At 29.5% G+C, this 26692-nt stretch overlaps 1 protein-coding gene across 6 annotated transcripts; it reads right to left on the reverse strand.

The window, feature by feature from the left end:
• Positions 1-13456: 13456 nt before the first annotated feature.
• Positions 13457-17109, reverse strand: LOC133702718 (plant cysteine oxidase 4-like). Of its 6 annotated transcripts, none has more exons than XM_062127047.1 (6): positions 16956-17109; positions 16075-16432; positions 15793-15956; positions 15510-15657; positions 14026-14229; positions 13457-13917 (listed from the first exon to the last, which is right to left on the reverse strand). In XM_062127047.1, exons 2-6 carry the CDS (start codon positions 16172-16174, stop codon positions 13796-13798), a joined length of 738 nt encoding a protein of 245 aa, XP_061983031.1. In that variant the 5' UTR covers positions 16175-16432; positions 16956-17109; the 3' UTR covers positions 13457-13795. The 6 variants fall into 6 exon arrangements, with proteins under 6 accessions (XP_061983031.1, XP_061983034.1, XP_061983036.1 ...); XM_062127050.1 differs by having other exon boundaries at positions 16075-16334; positions 16956-17082; XM_062127052.1 differs by having other exon boundaries at positions 16075-16216; positions 16956-17081.
• Positions 17110-26692: the final 9583 nt, after the last annotated feature.

A 26692-nucleotide genomic window follows, 5' to 3' on the forward strand; every position in this document is an offset into this window, starting at 1 on the left:
AGCTAATTGTCTTCTGTATGTCTGAAGCTGCTGTTCTTTTAAAAGAGAAGGGAGTTAAAACGCAAGCTTAGGCATGCATGCATTTTTAATTGCATTGAGTGTCAAAACTGGGATGATAGTAATAGTAGCTGCATTGCTGGTATTCGTTTTTTTACTCAGGGCCCAGTAGATTTGGGTTAACCAGGTTTGAAATTGAGATCTCTAACTGGAAAAACCTAAGTCTCAAATGCTGGCATGCATGTCCTTTTGGCAGCATGCATTGAGATAGTTTAAAACATAGCAATTGACTATACCAAAAAAATTTATGGCACAGCACATCGCACGATATCCGTTAGGATGTTTATTGTTTTAAACATTTAATATAAGCTGCATCATCAACCTGTAAAAATGGAAGTAGTTTTACATTAATGATTTTGGTTATGAATGGTATTTCGATTTTCTCTGATATGCTACACCGAATTTGTGTTATGTACAGTCTCGTACATTAATTGTCGGATCAAACCTCTATCAGTGAGTTACTCAGTTAGGTAAAAAGAATAAAAACAAATGATGGTAGGAGGTAGAAGACCAGTTTTCGATTTATGATGTTCCTAGCTAGAAGTTTCACAAGTATAGATCCAAGGAAGAATGACTCGTCAAACAACAAATGCTTGAAAAATTACTCTTCTAAAAGCTGGACAGTCAAATTTCACGGTATCAAAGGTTTTGTTGAGTTGGGTTGGTCTTATTTATTGTGGACGTATGTAGTATTGAGTGAATGACTAGATGGGACAACTTTTTTCATACTAAGAACTGAAGAAAAAGAAGTTAAATGCCAAATTACTTTTCGATATGCACCAAAGCTAGAAAACAGCTGAGAAATGAGGTAAAGGCATGGGGTCATTTTATGTCAAGATATCCCTTTTTTCCCCACTATCCCTCGTGGAAAAAACAATTATTTGCTGAGAGGGAACGAGATATTGAATTTCTGTCTTTTTTGGTTCCATTTTATATCAAAACTTACATTGCTATATATTTCAATGCTTTTGAGACACGATATGTTCCCGAGAGTCCCTTTTTCTGTTCATGATCTTGTCTGCATTCTGCAAAATTTAGAAAATGAAAGTAAAACTTCTGTTGAAAGCTCAAACTTATACAGCTATTAACCATATAAGCATTTAAAAAGGCATGAAAATATATAAATTAGGATGTTAACTTTTGAAAAGGCACAAGTTGATTCGTTTTCATGAATCTTGAACAGGAAATTATATATATAAAAACAGTACCAAGCGATTATAATTATCATGAAACTATCAAACGCGTTAGCTGTTTTCCATTTAGTGCCTATACAAGAAGTTAAAGACGCAGCAAGCAAGTGATTGTTTTGCTGTGTAAGAGAAGTTCTAATTAGCTGAGTTATATTAATTTGATTTAGGTGAAAACAATCCACATATTATATATCTCAGAAGCATCTTTGGTTTACGTTCATGTGTCTGTGTGTGTTAATGTATATGCAGTTGATATGTACAAATGTATGCGCACAGAAGTTATTCCACAAAAACATGATTCTTGAGCAAGGAAATGTGTAATGGGTCATTGGATTTAAGTATGTCTGAAGAGAGATTCTTATATTGTGATCAGAAGCATGTTACTAAACTATAAATGTTCTAAATTGGAATTAATTCATTTGATCGTGGAAAGCTAAAAAACTTCAAAACATAATAGAATCTGTAATATTCGAAAACCAATATACAAAAATATTGTGATGCAAGGATTTAAATAGGTCATGAAATTTATGAAAAACCGGGGGAAAAAGAACATGAAGGAATCATCAGGGCTAAAAAAAAAAAGAAGAAAAAGGGCTCAACTACAACTATTTCAGTTTAAACTACCTTAAGGGTAAAGAAAACTGGCAAACAATTCATCTTTATCTCCTTTCTTAAAGTCTTGGAAAACATTTATAATTGTATGATGGCATGAAAAAAATACCTCGGCTATGCTAAAACAATAAGATCAATATATATATATATAATTTTGTTTTCCTAAACCCTAAATACAAACCAGTTGGTGATGATGATGCCTCGATCATACAAGTTGGTCGGAATGTGTATAACTTCAGCTTATACATGCATACACAAACATATATATCGCCAACTGGTTTGTATGTCTTATCTGTATTTGGTTTGTGATGTTTTTGTATGATTGAAAAACCATGGAATCAAAGTTCAACCGATATTCTAAGACTTTCATATGTTATTTATGAAGTGTAAATGCAAAATCAACGATTTTTAGGACAGTCCAACTTGTACTCTTTAAATGGACACAGATGCGACTGTTGAGAGTATCATGTAACTCAAAAACCTTTCTCTTCGTTCTCTTCTTCTTCTTCTTCCACAGTTGTCCCTCCAAAATTCCTGTCGTGATTATCTTAAATGTTTGACCTATGTTATGGTGGCTATGTTCGTATAATTTTACTAACAAATCAGGGACAATTTTCTTAATTTGTGTTTAATAATATTAATAAACGTGGTACCTTTTCATTTCATCAACGCATCAATTTTCTTCCCACCTAACACAAAGACTTCATTGTTTTTCTTTTCTCTACAAACATGAACAACTTTTTCCTGTCCCTATGTTCTTATTGATAGTGTCTACAGCTTTCTTGTGCAAAGCATGTGGCTCTATGTCTCCGATTCAGGGGATGTTTGGGAGATTGTATTAGCGGTTATAGTTGAAAGTATTTTTTACTTTAAAATATATTAAAATAGTATTTTTTTATTTTAAAAAAATTATTTTTAACATCAAAATAATCTAAAAGTATATAAAAAATAATTTTAAATAAAAAATTTAAATATTTAAAAAATACAATTTCAAACCATTTTCAAACATTGCTTTGATGACTAATCCGACTAAAAAATAATTATTCAGTCGTTGAAGAAATACTATCAGCCGAATGCATTCATCAATTTTGGTAGGACTTGCATTCGAACAAATCTCTTCTCAACACATTTAATATTTTATTTTTAAAAATTATTTTTAACATCAAGATAATTTAAAAATATAAAAAATAATTTTAAATATTTAAAAAATACAATTTCAAATACATTTTCAAACATTACTTTAGTGAATAATCCGACGAAAAAATAATTAGTCGGTCGTTGAAGAAATACTATCAGCTGAATGCATTCGTCAATTTCGGTAGGACTTTTGCATTCGAATAAATCTCTTCTCAACACATTCAATATTTTGGAAATGGTAACCAGTCATGTTTCCATAACATTTGACAAAAGAAATTTGATGAATGTGCTGAGATCATGACGTTGATGTAGACTTCTCGTGGAAATAAAAGATGCATATATTAGTGTGTGAATTTAAGTTTTTTATGAGCCTGATCGAGCTAGTTTCATAAAGCTAAAAATATTTTCAATTTTTCTTCATTTTCTAATGTTAAAAAAATTAAAAATTAATTATATATATATAATTAACATTGGTATCCGGATCAGTTTACGCGCACGGTCTCGACTAATCCCACAAACCCTGAAGTTATATATATATATATATATATATATATATATATATATATAATTAACATGGGTATCCGGATCAGTTTACGCACACCTCAACTAATCCCACGAACTCTGAAGTTAACAACCATACATGTAAGCTTCCAGTGACCATTATATTAGCAACCACGAGACTCGAATTTTAGATCAGAATAAATTTTTTAATCTCAAACTTTTATTACTAAATCATTCAGTAGATAGTTACTAAAAATATATTTTCTTGTTTTCTCTGATCGAAGTCTCAATAGTTTTAATTTTTAAATAAATCTTTTAGTTTATGTTAGCAACCGCCATATGGAGTCAAAAGACAAATGATTTTGGCACAGGAGCCTTCCAGATCCACGAAGCGCCTGGACAAGGATGGCCAAAGGAAAAGTAAGAATATAATAGTCACATGTCCGTTTTTTATATGATTGCTTTTCTTTTTATCGAAGATAAAGGATATCATTGGATTCTATTGCCCATTAACTGAAACCAAGTTTTTTTTTTTTCCCGAATGAGCTTAATGGTGCATCTTCTATTTCAATGCATATAAGTTTTGAACTTGAAAATTAAGAAAGGAAGCATATCCTTTTAATCAGTGTCAACTGAAGTAGACAAAAGTAAAATAAGAAAGCCAGCAGGTATAAAAACATGAAGTACTATTAAAAAACGATAGCACAAAAAAATTATAATTTAAAACACTACGAGATTTCACAGTTTTTCCGACTGGCCGAATCCGTTGGTGTGAGATTCAGACTTCATCAGTAATTTTTTTACCGACTAAATCACCAACAGAAAGCATCCATCGGGATGTCTTTCGTCGATAATACCACATTCCATCACTAAGTCTGTCGGGAAAAAAATTACTGATGGTTTTACAGATGGAAAATACGCGTAAAAAAAAATCCCGCTAGAAATATACCGACGGAAATATTTTGTCAGTGATAGTGGTATATACAGTAAATATTTTTCAATTCTCGGTAAAATGCAGACGGACTTTATCCGTCTGTGAAGACGTCGGTGATTGTGGCATTTTTAGTAAATATTTATCAACTCTCAATAAAATGCCGATGGACTTTATCCATCTGTGAAAGTGTCGGTGATTGTGATATTTTTAGTAAATATTTCTCAACTCTCGGTAAAATGCCAACGAGGTTTTTTAGATTTTTTCAAAAAAAATTATTTAAAATAAATAATATAAAAATATATAAATTACTAACAAAAAAACCAATTATGCAAATAAAATTTTATTAAACATCAAAAATAAAAAATAAAGTTAAATAATATTCATTACAAATTTAATGTGTTTCCAAAAAAATATTAAACTAGAACAATGACGGAGCTGGAGGAGGAGGAGGAGGAGGCTAGTTGTTCTTAGGATTATATGGCCAAAAACAGGGCGCACATATATCATCCTTCTGTGATGTAATGTTCATGACCATTAATTGGCGGAGTTGTTCATAATTCGCCGAGAGTTGCTCGTATTTTTCAGTGAGATGAGCCGTGTGTTGTTCATAATAGTTGCTCGTATTTTTCGGTGAGATGAGTCGTGTATTGTTTCAGGGCCACGATCTCCTCAGATTGGGTGCTCGATATTGATTGGGAGCTCCCAACAATTGAGACATTATAGGCTGCCTGCAAGTTATAAGCCGTAGTGTTGGAGAGCCCGTACACCCGATTTTTATCGGGTCCACCAGACAATCCTATCTCCATCCACAAATCCGGATCGAAATCCGGATAGGTCGAAGGATCATCCTCATATCTCTCCCTCAACCGGCTATTATAAGTCTCTTGAGAATGAAAAAAAAATCATCATATTCAATTTAATAAAAATAATAACTTACGAAATAAAATGGTTGAACGAATATACCATAAAATGTTAAGCGCGGTTGTCAACAAACTGTTGCACCCCCTTTTGGGGGTCTTCACTCCGCACGTGCGTCTCTACAAACAGCTCCATTCGGCTGGGCTCACGTCCAAGAGACGTAACCTGTAAGAAAAAAATTAATTAAGTAACAACAAATTAATTAACGATAAATGTCATTTAAATTAATCTTACCATCCGTTCGCATGTGCAGCAAATGGAACGGAGCCGCCGGTGTGTGTTGTCACCGAACCATGAATTTGTTGGTTCCGGTTTCCAGCACCGGACTGTGAGCGTCGTGTAAATTGCTCAGACATCACATGCTCAATATATTGCGACCATATATCTCCCGGGATGTATAGCGGTTTGAAATCCCTCCAACCTGCCACGTTTTTACAGCCTTGGAGACCGTTATTTCTTGCATTATTTTTGGTTTTTTTTTGTGCTTCATACCAAAAATCACACAATCTACTTCCATAATGACAAATTAGATTTAAAACATAATTTTTTTAAAAAAATATTGTATTGTTTTCGATGTTACCTAGTTGTCACGTGATTTTCTTACACCCTCCTCACAACATTGTTAAGCGCGCTATCTCACTCGAATTTGTGTTGTATATAAATAATTTATTAAAAATAATCTAGAAATTAGAAATTAACACCAACCTTAAATTTGTTAAACCATGCATCGATATAAAGTCTCCATTCAGGATATCTGGAAACCTGACATTTGTGTTGAATTATGAGTTTATTTTTAGATTGTGATAGTTTTTCTGACATTAAATATTAATTCTTGAATCATGTTTGGGTTTATGTTGTTTCATTTGAATTAATATGCGATTTGAACAAAGTTTGTGAAATTTATAAGATTTGTGTGGATCTTTAGCGTTGTTCGATTTTAAGTTGATGAATGATAATTTGTTTTGAATTGATATCATGGTTAAAATAGTCTTGACAAAAATATTTTATTTACGTCTTGTCAAACACGTTCTTAATTTAGTTTTTAATCAATCTTTAATTTTTAAAAGATCATTTTGCATTTAACTCCTTATTTTTTTTACCCTGACATATTTAATATTTAAAATTATGACCTACATGTGAGGTCCTTTTTCAGTATTAAACGAATTGTTTTCCCTTCCACAAAAACAATAACAAAAAATCTTTCTTTCAAAAATACAATCTTTATTTTATTTTACATACGGGTAAGTTTCTCAAAACTAAATACAAAAAAAGAAAGATATATTCTTATACATGCAATATATATATATATATATATATATATATATATATATATATATATATATATATATATATATATATCTTTTAGTAACTTATTTTGCATGTATAAGATTTTGGCCTATATTTCAAAAATACAAAAAACAAATTGTTTCGTTCAATATATTGGATTATGAACTTATATGTAAGATGTATTTCTAATTTTAAATAAAAGAGTTTTTATCATTTATTTTATATGTTCTAAATTTTTCCCAAATTTTTTATTTTGTTTAATAAATAGGATTATAAACTTATACGTAGGATGTATTTCCGATATTAAATAAAAAGATAGTTTTTCTTCCTTTTTCATGTTTTGACTTTAGAATGGCTAGGTTTTAACCTAATAAGATAAGAATCTCCTTACTGAGAAGAATTTTTCTTAAATCTTAGAATGATCAATGGTTAGAAAACATAATAAGACCTTAGTTTATTTCAGACAAATAATAATTCAACTTACCCTAGGTAAGGTGTTTTAAAGGTATACACCCCTTATTCACAACCTGTTTCCTTATCCAAACTCTCGCAGACCAATAGGTTTTCTAGTGACCATAATATTAGATGGTGACTCCTTTTCTTTTGGTTTCATTGATAAATGACAAGAATTCTTTGTTCTTTCCACTCATACCCTTTCATGTTAATCTCACTCTACCGATCACCATGATGCCACACATATGCAACAATGACTATCATATGTTTATGCAAACACTCATTCCACCTGATTAACGGGATTTATTACCAAAAATAATATAGGATGCACCTAAAAAGATGCTTTAACAAGTTGCATACCTAACATATAGAGAAGCTTGACACGAATATCATTCAGATAATCTACAAAGATGAGATGATATTCCCTTCATCTTTCTTCAACTCAATGAAGCATATACCTATACATCTACTGTTTGAGGTAAATGTTGGAGGCCTTATCCAGTATAGATTGATGCATCCATTGGAGAGGTTAGAGATTACATATTCATCCTATTTAAATTTCAATGGTCTTTTTTTTAATTTAAAAAATTCATTTAACTCTATTCAAATACTTGTTCAACCTAGAGAAGAAAAGTTAAAAATAAGACACATGTTAAGGCTTCAATATGTGAGACTTATATTATGGAAAATATCTCAATATTTATCTCGTACTATTTGAGCTTCACTTGAGAACAATAATAGATCGCGCTCCAAGACAACGATGAATGTGGGGAACTACCTTCAATTAGAAATCTGTCAATATTTTTCCATCCTAGATGACATGTACCAAAAATTCAATGAGGGGAAGATACTTGATTGAAATTGAATTCTAACATGCATATAATTATATAATATTTAACTGCGATGAATTGAGATCTTTTATTTAGTAAGTACAATATTAATATGTTGTTATTTTTTAATAATTTTTTCATATACTCTTATAAATTGATAGATTGAAAGATTCATCGTAAACAATATTGTCAATTCTTACTATCTTAAAATTCTCATCTTACTGAATCTCAATTTTTCCAATTACAAGATGAATAATTTACAACGAGATTTAGGAAATATGAATGTCTCATAATACTTAATTTCATTAAACCTTTTTTTATAACTATTAATGGTTATAATTATGTATCAGGTTCATCAATTAAGAGGGAATGTTGGTGATAGTTTGAATTTATTATGTTTGGGTCATGAGACAAAGGTTAGGTGCTATAATGCGTATTTCATCAATAAATATGTCTTTTATATTGAAAAGTATGGTTAGGGTAGAAAGATCTATAATAATAGAGTTTATATTAAAAGATTAATTTCTAATGAGTTTGAAGTTGATTATTATAGAAAGCTAGAAGAGGTTATTAAAGTGCAATATCATAATGAGCTAAATAATGTTTGTTTATTCAAATGCTATTAATATGATACCATCGATAAAAGAATTAGAGTAGATCCTCATCATGATTTGGTTGAAATTAATACAAAGGCTAGATTTTGCAAAGTCGATAATGTCTTTGTTTTTTTTTCAAGCAATGCCAATAAGTTTATTTAACTTATACTCCTATATTTATAAAGGATCATTTTAGGGTTGATTGATTATCTGTAGTGAAAACAAAACTTAGGAGTCGTGTTCAAGTTGTTAGGAAGGTAACAATGAAGTAAATGCGGGAGATGTCTTTCAAATTGATGAGTTAGTTAATGCATATCGAGTTGCTTTGTCTACCGAATTAGAAGAAAATTAAATTTTTTATGTTGCTGAGAATATTTTTGTTAATGTTGAGGTTGAGGAGTTAAATGATGTATTTGGAACTAATGGGCATACAAAAGTCGATAAAGATGATGATATCGACGAGTATCAATTTAATGAAGAAGATTATAATGGACATGATGATGATGATGATGATGAAATTAAAAAAAAAAGATAATTTTGATAAAATTATAAAACATCAATATGTAATGAAATTGATTTTAATGCAATCTTTTTGGCTGTTCCTTTACAATAAATTGTTGTTAACACTGACAGAGTATTTGTTATTGTGATTTTATTATTATGAATATAAATAGTGTTATTATGTTGTGATTTTACTGTATTTACAAGTTGGATAGATAAGGAAAACAAGAACACTTGTAATTAAAAAAAATAATTATACTAATGGCATTATAGACAGAATGTAAATACCAACCGAATTACGGATGAACTAAGTCCCTCGAGAAGAGTTATAGAGAGTTTAAAAGAAATTACATGAAATGTCAGTTACCATTATAGACGAGATTATTGACGGACTAAGTCTATTGGAGAGTATCGAAGAGTTTCGAAGAGTTAGAAAGAAATTACATGAAATAACACTAACCATTACAGGAGGAATTATCGATGGACTAAGTCTCTTGAAAAGTTCTAGAGAGTTGGGAAAAATTACATGAAATTCTATTGACCATTATATATAGAATTATCAATGGACTAAGTCCCTCAGAGAGTTCCAGGGAGTTGGGAAACAATTACATGACTTCACCACCAACCATTACAGACAAAATTATTGATGGATTAAAAATTCATCTAAGATTTTTAGGGGATCTTCAAAATATTTTGGGTTGAATTAAAAATTTTAAGTTTTAATTACCAACAAAATTATCGATGGATATTAAAAAAATATAAATATTTAATTTTTTGTCTATAATTTCATCAATAAAAAGCCCTAACTAAAAGACCATAATCCCTAATTTCATAAGAAAACCTATCTTCTTATTCTCTCTTCCTCTCTTCTCTCTCTCTCAATTTTTTTCACTCTCTATCAATCTCTTCTCTCTCTCCTTCTCTTCCCCTCAACTTCTTCATCATTTATCCACCACACCTCCATGACTTTGCTAGGTAAATATCCTGCTATTTTTTAGTTTTCAAAGCTTAATTTTTTGCCTAAGATGTTACTAACTTGTCCTTGTTTTCTTTTGATTTTGCAAGCAATTGTACAAGCCTCACTGAGTTGAATTAACATATTCAAAAACAAAAACAACATTTAAATATGACATAAAAAGTCATTTCTTCTCTTTTTCAGGTTTTATTTGCTATGTTTTTAGGTTGCTGATTAGTGACTTCTTTGTTGAAGATTTGTGATATATTTCTCAACTTTTATCTAGAGTTTTAAGTTGTATTATGCTTGAAATTTTATTGTTATTTTTTTTTATTTTTTATTTCTTGTTTGAGAGATATATCTAAGAAATTAATCATTATGATATAAGATTTTTCAAAGATAAATATCGTTTATACATCTGTTTTAGCTATAAGTCTTGGTTGAATTTGTTTTCCTTGGCATAATTAAATATGGTTTCATTTAGATTTTTTCCTGTTCGTTTTTATTGCTTAAGATTTTACTTGCTGATGATTTTGTTAAGATTTGAGATAACATACTTGTAATTTTAATCTTATAGTTTTGAAAATTGAAGCTGGAAAAGATCTGGGATGATATTATGCCCTAATTATTATTGATAATAGTTATTAGATTTTCATGTTGTATTTTTTTATAGTCATATGGTATTCATAAATAATTATTATATAAACAGTTCATGTTGTCTTGCAAGGTGATTGAAATTAACATCTCTGTTTAAAGGTGGTATTTATGAATAACAAATAGAATTAGTTTATATTCAATTAAACATAGAATTAGTTTATTTAATAATTTTATCTAATGTTGTCTTGCAATTTGTCCCATTTGCTAAAATTAGTTGAAGTTTATTTTGAATGTATTTTAAATGCAAACAATATAGAATAGCAAACTATTGTTAAATTTCCTTGTTCAATTTGTTGCCTTGTTTATCTTTACCTTGTTCATCTTATCAAATAATCAATTTGTTGCCTTGTTTATCTTTACCTTTTTCATCTTATCAAATAATCAATTTATAAAAATATATTAGTTATTAATAAAATCAACTAATCTGTGGCTTTATTTATTAATGCATATTTATAAGTACATTAATTTTGGATAGTCGCTCGTATAGGGGAGATGCGGCTGAATTTTTTTAAATTGAAATCTTATTAGCTTTTTTATATATACTTCAATTTGTTTAAATGTCAAAGAGAAAGCATTAGTGAGTAATACGAACAAAAGTGCCCCTAGTTCTTCTAGCAATGCTTCTGATGACAATGAGTCGCTAGATGTCAACCTTGACTAGGCACCTCTCTTGATGCAGGCTCATCGAGTGAATTGCCACCTCGCAAAGAGGGTGTATGTTCTGATAGATATGTATGTACTGGGAAGTACATTGCTCAATGGAGGTCCAGCCACTCAAAATAAGTTTGTTTTCCTTTCATGCATGATTAAAAAATAAACAACAACATATAATTTTTTAATAATAAATTTCAATTAACGAATAGAATTTCAGGTTTATAAATGTGGAGGTTGTTCGCACAATAACATCGGTGTTGAAATCATCGATGGAAGTGTCATTGTTTCAGTAGAGTTAGGTTTCCAAAAATTTTGAATGGAAACCTATGATTGATGCATGGTTCAGAAAGTTCAAGGTTAGTATATACATAAACAGTTTTTTATTATTTTTTTAATTTAGTTATTTTTTTATTTTTAATGAAATAATTAATTTTACAAATTTGACATACAAGGAAAGATTTTATTGGGATAAGGCTAACAACATTGTTGCCAGGAGGGTTTTGGAGAATCCTAGTTATTGAAAAGCAGCAGTGTTTTTCGTCAGGTAGCACAGAAGTCAGAACCAAAAAATAAAAATGAAGATAAAGATATTAACATCGCAACATTACAAGTGAATTGAACATCAAAACCTAAGTCTTGATTTCCTGCCATTAAAAAAAACTAAGAGATGTGGTAAAACTACTATTCAGCTAGAGAGAAAACACTTGAATTGTACTTAATAGTGTTACACTATGTTTTCAGTCTTTTTTTTTTGTTCTTTGGATTTTTTCATACTTTAGTCCCTTAATTTATAATTTTTTAAATTATTTATTAGATGTCATGTCTATTTGTTATTAGACTTGATTATTTATTTTGATTGCCGAAGTTAGGGGGTTTTAAGATGTTAAAAAAAATGTGGCTTGATTGATACTTGGTTTGATAAAATTATAGGCAATGATATGTCGCCGGCATCTCAATCTTTTTTCTTTTTTTTTTTTATTTCTCTTCACCTCAGGTTGCATGCATGCTTTGTTAAATTTGTCTTATATTAATTTTTGTTTTTATTTTTTTAATTGCTATTTGATTTTTTTATTGAATTATTTTAAATAAAAAATTCATCATTTACCACTGTACTAATTAATTATAGATTGAGCTTTGTAATGTTTTTCAATTTGCATTGTATGGAGTAATCTCAGTTTCATAACCTGAGTTACGAGTTAGTGGTAATTGAGTTTTGTAATTTTATTTTATTTTATTTTATTTATATGGTGTTATTCCAATATCAGGACTTGAATCATCAGTTTTGCATATTAACCTGAATTGACTTGAGTTTTTTTAAAAATTGATTTTTTTCTCAATATCTCCATTCAACATTGTGTTGATTTAGGAATTGGATTTCATAATCCTTTTCAGTTTGTACTCTTTGAGCGTACCCATTCTCATAACCTGAATCACGAGTCTGGTAGGTTTACCTAGGTTGACTCGAGTCAGTCTTTTTGGTATTTTTTTTAAAATTGAATATTTTTTCATCTCTAGTATAGAATATTTCGTAGTTTAGGAAAGATTGTAGTTTTCTTGTATAAAAATTATATTGTACAGTGCACTACACAATAACTATTATATTCTATCCTACTCATATAAATATAAGAGATTGTGACTGCATTACACAAACCTCCTAAATTAATCATAAACCTTCTTTCAACTTGGTATTAGAGCTTCAACTTGGTATTAGAGCTTGAAACATCTAGAATAGTTTAAGGCTTCCTTCTCCTCTGCATAATAGATTCTTCCCCGTCTTTTCTCCCTTGATCGACTTTTTGCTAATGCGGGTTTTTGGTGCAGTTTTTGCTACTGCATTGTTGCATCCTCAGCAATTATGAAATGTATTGTAGTTTAGAAAAAATTATATTTTTCTTGTATTAACTATTATAATCTGCCCTGCTCATATAAATATAAAAAATAGCTACTGGATTACACAATCCTCCTAAATTAATCATAAACCTTGTTTACTCTATAACCAGATTCCTCAGTTGAAAAAAGGTTCCACGCTGTCAAGTATCAAAGATCAGAGACAGCAGCCTATTGGGCCTCAAAATCATTGAACAGCCTTCCAATTTGCAGCGAATTTAAAGCTCAAATATTATCACAATTTACTCACCCACCCACGAGCTATATCCGAGCAGGTGCCTAGAGGATATTCAATAAATCATTACATACAGATCTTATCACAGAATTGTTGACACCTAGTTTCCACAAACATTGCAATAATCTAGCAAAACCTTACAGTAAAAGTTCTATGCTTGGAAAGACACGGGCCTAAGGAGCACATTCTCTTCTTGTTTCCATTTGCCATTTATCAGTACAATACATAAAATATGTACAGAAAATGCCTTGATAATGCCGACAACTGATTATTACTGTCCATGTTAGTTGACAACTAACTTTTTCAGCAATCAATTCCTTGGTTCTCCATTGGTTCATCTAATCTGATTAATGGTATTGTACATCCTCACCAAAAAAAAATGAAAAACCTTTTAACGTCTAATAGTAGGGCCTTTGTACAGACCCCTCCGTACCACAACGTTTTCTGGAGGTTGAGTTTCTTCTAACCAAGCAATTTCGGAGGGTTCAATGCCACACAATTCTTCTGTTCCTTCTGCCAGGGGAGAAAAAGGATTAAAATTTAAGGTGGGAAAATAGTATGAGTGCTTAAAAGTTTAAATTGGAGCATGCCAGAAAAGAAGTAAAATAAAAAAAATTATACCAGGCAGTTCTCGCTTAAGGGTTCGACGGAAATAAGAGCAGTGCCGTCCATCTTCTGAGGAATAAGGTGGTGAAAGAACGTCAAACAGAGCACAGGGTGTTATGGCTTTGAAACAATGAATGTTGCCACCACTGGATGGATATAAAACTGTTGTACCACAAGGAGCGGTCATTTCACAATCTCTAACGAGTCTTGCAGGTCTTGCTGTAAATTTCAACCAACAAACTCGATCATTCAAGAAAGGTGCAAAAGACAACCCAAAAAAAGGCTTAACCAAATTACTGTTCTATCAGGATGAATGAGGAAGAAATGTTATCTCATATGCAATTATAATCCATATGCTTTCCAACTAATTTTCCTCACTAAACACATAGATGCTACTTAACCTGTAATATCATTAAAGTTAGTGGTTTCCCAGAGAATGAGAATTTAAGAAATGAGTAAAGAGAATTCAATACTTCAAGTTGGCAATGACTTAAAATGGATAAAGCAAACACCTAGAATTAGTTGTTGGCAGAGTTGACACAGACCAGGTTTGGAATTCCAAGGACGTGTTTGCTAATTTTTTCAAAACATTGATTTTGACACTTGTAATAATGGAAACATGATTTCAATGCAAACCATGGTTTAGGAAACTCAACCTCGAAACACAACTTGGGATTGAATTTCCAAAACTATGGTGACAAGTGCCTTGGGTTTCAAAACCATGGTTTTAAAACAATCACCAAACACTCACTATTCAAAACCTACTTTTTCGCTCAACAGACTTTAAGGATGTGTTTGGAATTGTGGTCAAATTGGCGACTAATGTTTTTAATATAATTTGTGCGAACTATGGTTCTAGATTCAAACTGATGCTTAGTCACAAGCAGTTGCCCAAACTGCTGGTCCGAAAGGAAGCTTATAATGCAACAATATACATATGGCTTACATGTCTTCAATATATCAAGAAACAAAATCGTGCCATTTGGGTTAAAAATTGTGCATGAAGCAGGAGTGAAAAAAAAAAAAAAAACACCACAAAAAGTCAATGGTTGTGACAATTGTTTGCACTCCCCTTCATGCATGAGTTTTTGTGCTATTAAAATTTACTCTACGAATCCAAAAGAAGAAATCTAATTGTCATATGACCAAATGTATAAGCTTTCTTTACAAGGCCTAAAGAACCAAAAAGCTAAAATCATCAGTCAACTGCACTTAACATCTTTCAAAATGATGTGGGACCTCAGCCAGGGGCTAGTTCTAGACACACACACAGCATCATCCAAACCACTAGACAGTAGCATAATGAAGCAATGTGTCATACCACTACAGTTGGCATGCTTTAGCCCCACAGTAATACCAATATATGCTTTTAGCCTCTACCAACTATGGTCACTTTGGCTTTTAATATACAATATCAGATCACATGTCAAACTGAAATCCACCACAACTAATTCCATAACATAACCAGCAAAATTACGAAGGGAAATAAAGATGAGCACCTTGTGATGGATCATTATGCCCAGGTAGATCAAGCCAATCATATGACTTTACAAGTAACGAGCCATAAAGAAGCTTGCTCAACACAATCATTCCAGGATGATTATGGAGTGGTATGATGGAGGAAGGTGGCATACAGAAGATCCCTATCTGCAACGAAGTCCAAAGTCCATGAATTCAATTTCACTATCATGAGCAATCCATACAGTTGGAGACAATATGCTAAAAGAATCTAAGTAAAATTCAAATAAAACTTTAAAGTCTCCGGTGATAATAATCACTTACAGAGAATCTGTCACACTCATGCAAATGCAAATATTTGATAGGAGGTGGGTACTGAAGACTCCCATTGCGCCCTTTTCGTCCATTGGTGCCATTTATGGAACCTTTCCATTGACGAGCCAACTGTGCCTCCTGTTCGAGACCCACATTAGAAGGCTTCATTTGATCTGACACAACAAAACATCAAAGTGCTAAGATAATGAATTTAAACTACATTAGCGGATTAAAAAATGAGTTATGTGAGCTAATTTGATATGCAAAAAGGAAAATGAAATATCCACAAACCTAGAATAGCACGGACATTTTCAAGAGCTTCTTCTGATACGGGACCGGTAGCCGAGAAAGACTCTTTGCAGGCATCATACAGTTTTTGGACAACTGGCATGATGCGAAGAATGTAGCAGCTAACCCACTAAATCAATCTAAACTGGAAAAACCACTTATCTATCACCAATCTTGTATTGAAAATCGAGCATCCAAATCAAAAAAACAGCTTGATCTGCTCTAGTTTACAAGTAAGCATCCAGCAGCAACTTTCTCTCTCTCTACAACAATTCCAAAATCCAGTCTTATGCGAACCGAAAGGACAGCCATATAAATGCATTGTGGTTAATCAAGCCCAGTCTCAGATAGCTTATATCACCTAGAAAACCAACATTTAAAAAACAAGATGTCCCAATTACATAAACCGATATTAGTACAATATTATTTTTTGTTCCCTGAGAAACCTAAAAAATTATCAAAACTATCTAAGAACAAAATCAGCAGATTCCATTAAATTCTACTCTTTTACATACATATTTTTGCAACAAAACAGAAATGGTGTGAAAATTCAGTACGAAAATAACTTGTCCACACAAAAAAAAAAAATCAAACCGATCAAACAAAATTCAACTAAAAAGAGCTAAACCCCAAATTAGATTCAAATAAAAATCAACAAAATATAAACAAACAAAAAAGTATGGCTAAGCTCAAAATCAACCCCCCAAAATCAACATAACGGCATAAATATTCGATAAAAAGAACCCCAAATCTCAGAATCCCAGATCAAAATCACAAAAACAAATACCTGGGCAGGTAGAAGGAGAGGGAGGACAGTACCGGAAAAGGGAAAAGAATTAAAATCATCTGAGACAGAGAAATGGACAGGGGTGAAGTATACTAACCCGCATAAACTGTCATCATATGATGTATCGTGTTGTGTTGGGTAACTTCGCTTTTTCAACTTTCAAGTAATGATGCGGCGATGCTACGAAATGCCCCACGAGGTTAAAAATTCAATGTACCATATCTGTTCACCGATGACACACCTCGTTAAGCATAGTTTTAAAACCGGTTCGCAGCGGATTAATTTAAAACCTGATTGAGTTAAAGTTGAATAAAATAAAATTTAAAAAAATAAAATAAGTTAAAAGTCTGAGTGATTTGGTTGATCTAACTACATCTAGTTAAAAACTTGATTATAATTTGTTAATTATTTATATTTTTTAATCAAAATAATATCATTTTGATTTATAAAAAAATTAAAATTTACCCAAATGATCTAGATATTAGACGGAGTCAATCACCAGCCAGATTTAAAAACTATATTTTTAAATATAAAATAGGAAATATAAAATAAATAACATGTATAAAAATGTTGGAAGTATATATACATTTAATTACTGTATACCACATAGTATCTAGCGTGTGTATTTTGGCACATGGAGAAAATGTAAGGCAGGTAGGTAGGTGGTAGGGAAAGGATATGGGTCATGGACTTAAGGTGTGGTTTGATTCTAATATTTATAGGCCTTGTGGCAACTAACCATGGGCTTTATTGCTATTACTAATTTGTAATTTATTATTAATTACTACTTTCTAATCAATAAAAACGGAGAAAATATTTTATGTCTAGGTATAAAAACTATTCATTGTCAGTGTAAAATTACTATTTTTTTTCTTGGATGAGAAATTGGATGTATTGGCTTTTGGGATGAAATGATATTTTTCTAGATCTAAATTTTTTTGCACGGTTAAATTACTTTGTTATTCTTAAAAGGAAAAAAACTCAACTATGATCTTGGAGAATTTTTTATATTTTACTTTTTTAAATATAATATAATTACTATATTGCCTTTATATTCAAAATTCTGTAAGCATGCATTCATGAGCTTATTAGTAATTTTATAATGGTTTTCTCGTAATAATTAGTTGGTTCTACTGGCAGTGTTGTATTTTGATAAATAAAATAAATGAAAAAAGAAAAAAAGTGTGTTTGCACACATCAGCGCATCAATCGTTCCGCTGACTTTAAACAGCACATACGGCTAATTCAAATGGCAGAAATCATGGTTCTGATGCCTCATTTAATTCTTTTTTGTGTCCTTTTTCTCCATAGACAACACGTATATGGTGATTCTGTATGGTTTAGTGCTAGTTTAATTTTCTTTTTTTTTTCTTTTCTCTCTCCAACACCTCGATTTGTGCGCTACCCCTTAAAAAAATCATAGCAACCCTTCGATTTCTTTTCCCTTCATGTTTAGTCCTTCATCTTTTAATTGCATTTTGTTTGAAAAATTATTTCAAATTCAAAATTATTTTTAATTTCATCATCCTTCAATGTTTTGTCTCTCAGATTTAATCATCATTCTTTAAATTGCTATTTTTTTTTATTTGAGATTATTTATAAAATTGAATTTTTTTTGCGATTTCGTCCTCCTTTATTTTTTTTTTCTATCAGGGTTGATCCTTATTATTTTTATTGCTATCTTTCTACTTTGACAATTTTTTTAGATTGACTTTTTTTATTTTAGCATTCAACATTAAAACATGTGGCATTACGTTGACCACCGATATATGTTTACTTGAGTCACTTTTGTTTTGACCTTTTTTATATTAAAATTTGTTTTTTCCTCTTTAACCTTTAATATTTGGTTTATTATAAATGGGTTTCATAACTTTTTTCAATACGAGTTTCATAGTTTTATCACGATTTCATATCCTAGATTGCGGTTTTACAAGTTAACCATAGTTGGTCCAAGTTAACAAGATGTGTTGTTGTCTCAATATGTTTTACAAAGCTTATACTTATGGTGAGTGCTTTCAAATTCCATTCATCCAAGCGTTGACTTCCTTCTATTCAAATTACATCTTTGTTTTTATTTGAAATGTTTGTGTTAATTATCAAATTCTTTCAAGTTTGAGATGTTTAAGTTAACTATATGACGAATCTTCTTATTGTTTAGTAATAGTTGATTCATACAATAAGTAAAGAGTCTTCGTATACATACTTTATTCCTAATGTGATAGCTTTAACGAAATAGTAATAAGAAAAAGTAGGGAATTCTTTTGCTTACGATCTTTATCCTTCACCTTATGGCTCATTTGTAGTCGTTTTGCCTAATCTACCTTCAATAACCACAATAAGAGTCTCAAACTTCTTAGTAAAAGCCTACGTTCATCCCAAGAGAATGACGTCTAACCCTTTCTTGCCTCTCTCCTCCAAGAAAAATAATACACTATTACCTAACCATAAAACTTTCAAAGTGACTTTTGATGAGAAAATTTAGGCTATTTAGGAATAATTGTTGCAATTTTTTAATCTTAACAAAGTAGTTCTTTTGGAATCCAATGAACCATCCTTGAGTTTTCTATTAAATAAAGACAGGAAGGGATAGTTGAGGGGGTAAAAAATATTGATTCAGTTTGGACTTTGTTTTGGGGTATCTCAAAGCCCCTGATTATTTTTTCTAACAAAATGAACACAAAGCTTGTTTCTGGAAGTGGATATCATCCAACATATCACCATTTAAGTTTTTTTAAAAAATGTTTTGGCCAATATACATCTAATTTCTGGCTTCCTAACATCTTTACAACTTCTTAAGGTTAAAAAAAAAAAAAATCTGACCCACAGTGTATCACAGGTTAAAAAACTAGTTATTGCTAATTATTGTTATTAAAAATCTAAAAAGAGTTGGGTATTTGAGTAGTGTTCACCCTGACCATAACATTGTGGACTAAGTTATTCATTTTTATAGTGCAATGTTTTTTTTTCATTTCAGTAATTGAACAATTGTTTCTTTGCAATCTTATCCTTCCAAGTTATATTAGCATGATTTAATATGTTGAGTTTTTTTTTTTTTTTTTTACTTTTCATGCTCTCACATATAAAAGTATCATAGAATAGTCCAATGTTGAATTAATATCGATGTTATAAGATATAATTTTATGTTATATATAAAAAAAAAGAACAAGAACTAAAATAAACAAATAAAAATAAAAACATAGCTTAATTTTCAAAAGGCATGAGAAATTTCAATTTGGTCCTTAAAGTTTCAATTTGGCATTATTTGATTTCTAAAGTTTTAGCATTTTACAAATAGAAGTTCCATGAAGGTGATTTAGATTTTTTATATTGTCGAGAAAAGAAAGTAGATTAATGCTCATGAATGTTTTTTATTTAGTTTAATCTTGAGTTTTTAGATTGATTAAAGGATTGTTTTTAGTTAAATGGGTTTAATGAGGTCCTTATGGTTTTTTTTAGGTGTTTGTAGTCTTAAAACTCGAATCTCAACTTTTCAGCTGTTAAAGATTGATAAATTCTTTTTTAGAAGATGATTTTTTTCTCCTTCAACTTTAATTTCTTTCGAGACCACCATCACATTTCTCTCCTTGATGAGTACTACATAACCAAATAAGTCATGTAACCCAATTACCCTTGTGTGAGCAACTAGAAATAGAAAACTAAAATAATGAAGACAAAAACACAACTACCAAAACTTTCAAATATTAAATCTCTTTCACTAGCTAGTGATGACCTACATCACCACCATAAGAAGGTGGAGTAAGAAGTAGTGCATTATGTGAGCTAGTCCATGTATCAAGTAGACATTGGTGGCATATGAAACAACACACTAATAATGGTAACCCTCACCAACGCGAGGTTGTTCTATGTAACCCTTGTTTCCTCCTATCCAACCATTATTTTTTAGTCAACCTCAGCCATCCTATAAGGTCTATTTCAGACCCTAAACATCTTTTGAATAATTATTTTGGTTTATTGTTGATTTTGGTGTGTTTTATGATGAGTTTTTTGGGAGCAATATTTATCATATTGATAATTTTATTTGAATGCATTTGGCTAAATCATTTAATCTTCTATCTTATTTTCATTCATGTCCTTGGTCATTCCCCTATTGTCCTTAGCATTGCAACATGTTTTTCTTTGTGTACGAGCATTGATCTATTCAACAATATGTATTGACATGGTTTTTTTTGTTTAAAATGATTTAAAAAAAAACAATGTTCATGCATACATTTATGTTAGGTTTTGTATCTTAGTTTAGTTATAAAACCTATTAAGGTTTCAGCCCATATTAAAAGGCTTTTAAAAGGCTCACATTAAAATATTTTAACAAATCCTCTATTTGGCATAAATATTACTTGTTCACTTTTTCAAAAAAAGTTGTTAATGGTTAATATGTTAATCACCAGCAATATTTAAAGTTAATGAACCATAATGGGTCATTACTTTGAACGTTGATTGGGATTAACACCTTCATTCTATACTTAGTTTTTTTTTTCAAGATTCAAATCTTCTTTTGAAATGCATAAGTCATATCCATCAATAATTCCTAGTATTAATGAATCCTTAAAGGGCATTACTCTTAGGTATCGATTATGGGTATCAAAGTGAAACATTTATGTATGATATAAATATTTTGTCCTTGAATGATTATCGATTGACAATGGTTTTGCATACATAAGTCTTCACTGACCGGTGTGCATAAATATAGATTAAAGGAAACATTCTAAAACTGAACCATTAATATTATTGTTCATAGTAGCAAAACATCCCCATATTGCATAAACATAATGTTTGGCAACAACTCTTTCTAGGACGAGAATTGGGTTCAGTGAGCCTAATAAGGGCCCACTTAATTAATCATTGACATGACTTGATAAATTATTGTGGGTTATAGGTAATGGTCAGGAATAAACTGTTGTAAATACATCAATTTATTAAGTAATTTTGGAAATGAAAAAAATGACCTGGACTTAGAAAAAATAGGATCAAACCCTTACCTAGATTTTAACTCATTATAGTAGACCTATTTTCACCCATGTTGATAGATTATTGGTATTAGACAATTGACCCATTATGAATAGAAGACAAACAACAATGCAACTTACTTTAGGTAGGATGTTTTAGGGTGATAATATCTTTTCTTTAACATAACCAGTCAATTACTTTAGAACTTTGAATACCAATTAAGATTTCTAATGATCATAATACTAATTGACTATTATTTTTTTTATATAAGTTTTAGACCTTTCTCCCATTTAATAAAAAAATTCTTTCCTTTATAGTAAAAAAAAGGGTTTCCACGATGTTAGATGTGATAGAATGACAACTCAACTAGGAACTTTAGAACTAAGCTTTGCTTTCTTATCTTTTATCATTAATGTGCTTTTTATTTTATTTAATTTACTTTAATTTATTTGTTATTTTCTCAGTTTAACATTTATATTTTATTCTGTCATGAATATATTAGATGTGAATCCATGCCTTCATACAAACACAACACCATGTGAGAGCACACACTTTACTTTAGGTTAGGTGGGTAAGTAGCAATACCTCAATGACTATCAACTTAGGTAAGACTTTTGAAACCATCAACTCATGTCTGATTGTCAACTTGGATATGGTTAGTATGCCTAGGTAACATGCTAATGACCTATGCTTTCACACATCTTGTAGACCTCATCTCGACTTTTAAAGGATGGTCACTGGCTATCAAGAGATCTTTTGTGACCAATTAATAAGTAATCCCATTCATGCATGTAATGGTTAGAACTTTTCTTTAGGGTGTGTTTTTGTACTATCATCACTCTATATTCAATGTCTAGCTTGTATCATTACATATTTTATTTATTTTTATTTTTATATATGTTAAGCTCAGTTTATAGGTAAAATATAGGTATCTTAAAATCCATCCCTTCTACAAAATGTACAATACCTCAAGAGATTCAGAATAGACAAATGAGAGACAAAAGAAAGAACTCGATAAAGGTAGAATCAAGTCAACTTTTTAAAAATAAAATGACTCAGCTAACTAATCTTCTAAAACAAATTATTTTCTTTGAAAGGTCTAAGAGAGGACCACTACACATAGAAACTAATAATATGAAGTTCAATATGGAAATACCTCTCTCTCATTCTTCTACAATATCCAAAACCTCTCTAATGATTCCTTCTCTTTATCCCTCCACACACCCTTATTAAAAGAGAATATGGTTTGCCTCACATGTTAACCAACTTAGTTACGACACATAATTGTTTTAAAATAATTAAAAACATATATTAAGGTTATTTGCTGTTTATATAAACAGTAAAACACCATATGAAATCCCAATTATATTAGAGTATTTAGATAATAATTTTCTTGTCACATTTGTATGTTACTAAAAAATTATAATATTTTTAAAAAAGTTTTTCAATATTTTAATATTAATATAATATGTCAACAAATATCTTGATTATTGTATCCTATTAAATTATACTAACAGAACTTGGTTTTCATTTTAACAACGAACTGTGAAAAGCCAAACACTTTTTTATTTTGATCCTTATAATTTTTTAGAATTTTTTTTTTTTGCAATTTTATCTTTCAACATTGATTTTACAAAGTATATATTTTTTTAATTTTTTTCTATAGAGTTATCCTAGTCTCATAATATAGGTCACAAGTTTTGCAGGGTTAGCCATGTTAACTGGTTTTTATTTTCAATTTCATCCTTCAACATTGGGTTGATTAAGAATTGAACTTTATATTTTTCTTTGATTCACTTTTTATAGGATGATTTCATTCTTTTAACCTGAGTTTTGCAGGTTAACTCGGGTTGATTTAGGTATTTTTTTAATCCTTTTATTTTATTTTATTTTCAATTTAATCCTTTAAAATCGAGTTGATTTAAAATTAGAATATATGATTTTTTTTATTTACTTTCTATGGAGTTATCACAGTCTTATGACCCGGGTCGCAAGTTAGGCCAATTGACTCGAGTTTTTGTTTCTTTTTTTAGTTATTTTTTTAAAAAAAAATTTATCATTCAATGTTAGGTTGATTGAGAATTAGACTTCATAATTTATTTTGGTTTGCATTCTATGAGGTTATCTTAATCTCATGAACCGAGTCACGAGTTTGGTTGGTTGACTCGAGTGAGTTTATTTTTTTTTGGTCTTTTTTAATGTCAACCTTCAACATTAGGTTAATTGAAAATTGAATTTTCTAATTTGTTTTTATTTTCTTTCTATGGAGTTACGGGCTTATAACCCATATTTGATAGGTTAACCGTAATTGAATCAACTTGTTTTTTTAGTTGAATTTTGTTTTCAATTTTATCATTCAACATTAGGTTGATTAAGAATTAAGTCAAAAAAAAAAATTGTTTTCTATAGAGTTTTCAGTGTTTCATAAATTGAGTAACAAATTTGATATGTTAACTCAAGTTGATCTAAGTCGATTTAATATATTGTCATTTTAATATTTTTTTAAAAAAGATGTTATCCTAATTTTTTTTAAGTTAAAATATGTTTTTATCGGTCATTAAAGTTATATTTGAATCTGTTAAATTGACTAAATCGCATCAGGTCAATTCCTATATAATTTGTTTTGGCTAAAAATCACATTAACAATAACTACATATTTTTTCACGTTAAAAAAATTGATTCGACTTGCAACGTGGCGTGAGCAATAATCTAGTATATGACAACTACATCACCAATAAATATTATATGTATTATCTAAAAACTTTGTTTACTGAATACTTCAATAACTAAAATTGAAATGAGATTAGTTTTAAGAGAAATGATTTAATCTAATAGACAAGTTTCCAACATGTTTCTATCTTTTCGTATGTTTACTATTTTCTCGTATAATATTCAATTCTTTATTATGTTGTTATATCAAGTTTTTATATCCATCTTGACATAATTATATTTTTTACTCTAAAGTTTTCCTTGAACTATACGAGAATATAATTTTATATTTTAAAAAATATTTTCTTATTTTTTAAATAAATGGTTGAGTAATTTCAAACCTTTTTTTTTAATATTTTGATCAATTTTGAGCTATTTTACTATATATAAGGGTAATTTTGGAATGAAAATATGATTTTTTTAATTTTAATAGAAAAACTTGACCGAAGAATATATTGGAATTGTGTACTCTACAAATTAAAAATATAGGGATATATTGAAGTCTTACTCAATTATATTAAAACAAATTGAGTTGCTTATGTTAACTTTTGCAATATGGTTGGAAAAATAAAATAAAAATACGATGGTAAACATTCTAATATTTTTTTTTAAAAAAAACATTGTTTTGATTATAGCAATTTAGTAAAATCTATAGTTGAGAACTCTCACAAAAGTTCAAGAGAGAAAAATTAATATATTATTGAATGTCACATATTAATATTAATATTTTAATAGTGTGAAATCGAAATGTATTTTTCTACATAATTACTATCATCTAGCATATCTAAATTCTTTTGTCTTAAGGAATCCTAGATTCAAATATATAAAATCTATTTATTTATACTTAAGGTTCTATTAATTTTTAGTATATTAATAGCAGCATTAGCATTTTATTATTTTTAAGTCATTTTATTTTAAATAATTAATTGTATATGATGTGAATAAATTAATTAGCAATACATACACTTTTAAGACTTTTATGAATTCTTTTTTGTTTTTTCTATATTAACAGAATATGTTCAGAAAACAGTACAAATGTCATGAATCATTTCATTCAAAAAAGAAAAAAGAGAAGTAATTTTTGACAAATAAAAATTAAATACCATATAAAAAAGATTAGGATCCAATTTTAATGATATTAATTTTATTTTCTATATCAGTAGAGTTTGTTAAAAAAATAAATATAGATGTTATTTCTATTCCTCCAACCCTTCGTCCTTCCTATCCAGCTTTCATTCCTTCTCACAATAGCGAAACTAACGAAAGGGTCAATTTATATTTAACAGGATGCTAAAGTTAAGGAGATAATATGGAGAGTTTTAAAACATGAGAGACTAAGTTATAGCTATATAAAAATTCAAGGGACTAAAAATAATTTAGTAAAACAAATGCAGGACATAGTTGTCAAATTCGGATTAATTAAAAAAAAAAAGATATGGGTTAATGGTTTAGTATTTGTTTGGAAGTATGATACAAGTTGTGTTTTAAAATGTTTTTTTTTTGCTAAAAAAATACTTCAAAATAATATTTTATTTATTTTTTAAAATTTATTTTTAATATTAGCACATCAAACCAATTAAAAAATAATTTAAAACAAAAAAACTTTTAAAATTTTTAAAATGCACGGTTAAACCATGGTTCCAAAATACTTTTTTACTATGGTAACCTAATTAAATATTTTTATTAAAATAATATCATTTTATTTTTATTTATTTTATGTTAACAAGTAGAGTTTAGCTTTTGGTTTCACTGCATCAACCAAATTACTAATAATATATAGTTGGATTAATCAAGTTTTAATAGAGTTAATTAGATTTTAAATTCTAAATTTGATGAATTAATCTATTAAAAACCCGTTTGTTTTTTGGTTTGAAAAATAATATTAAAATAAATATATATTTTTTTATTTTTAATTAATATTTTTTTGATATTTTTATATTATTTTAATATATAAATATAAAAATATCTTTTTAAAAAAATATTAATTTAATATATTTTTAAATAAAAATATTTTTAAAAAAACTATTGATTTTATATTCCTAAAACTTGGTCGAGTTTTATAATTATCAGGGAGGAGAGGTATAGAAACTAATAGAAAAGGAGAAAAAAAGAAAGAGGGACGCACGCAGGGAGAGAAAGGGGCCCAGTCAATGAAAGAAA

This window comes from Populus nigra, chromosome 9 (assembly GCF_951802175.1).
Source record: "Populus nigra chromosome 9, ddPopNigr1.1, whole genome shotgun sequence".
Taxonomy (NCBI): domain Eukaryota; kingdom Viridiplantae; phylum Streptophyta; class Magnoliopsida; order Malpighiales; family Salicaceae; genus Populus; species Populus nigra.

Coding starts and splice junctions, on each gene's coding strand:
- LOC133702718 (XM_062127047.1), bottom strand. CDS start 16,174: ATGCCAGTTGTCCAAAAACTGTATGATGCCTGCAAAGAGTCTTTCTCG. Junction 15,957..16,074: donor AAATGTCCGTGCTATTCTAG/GTTTGTGGATAT, acceptor TTGTTGTGTCAG/ATCAAATGAAGCCTTCTAAT. Junction 15,658..15,792: donor ATGAGTGTGACAGATTCTCT/GTAAGTGATTAT, acceptor ACTTCGTTGCAG/ATAGGGATCTTCTGTATGCC.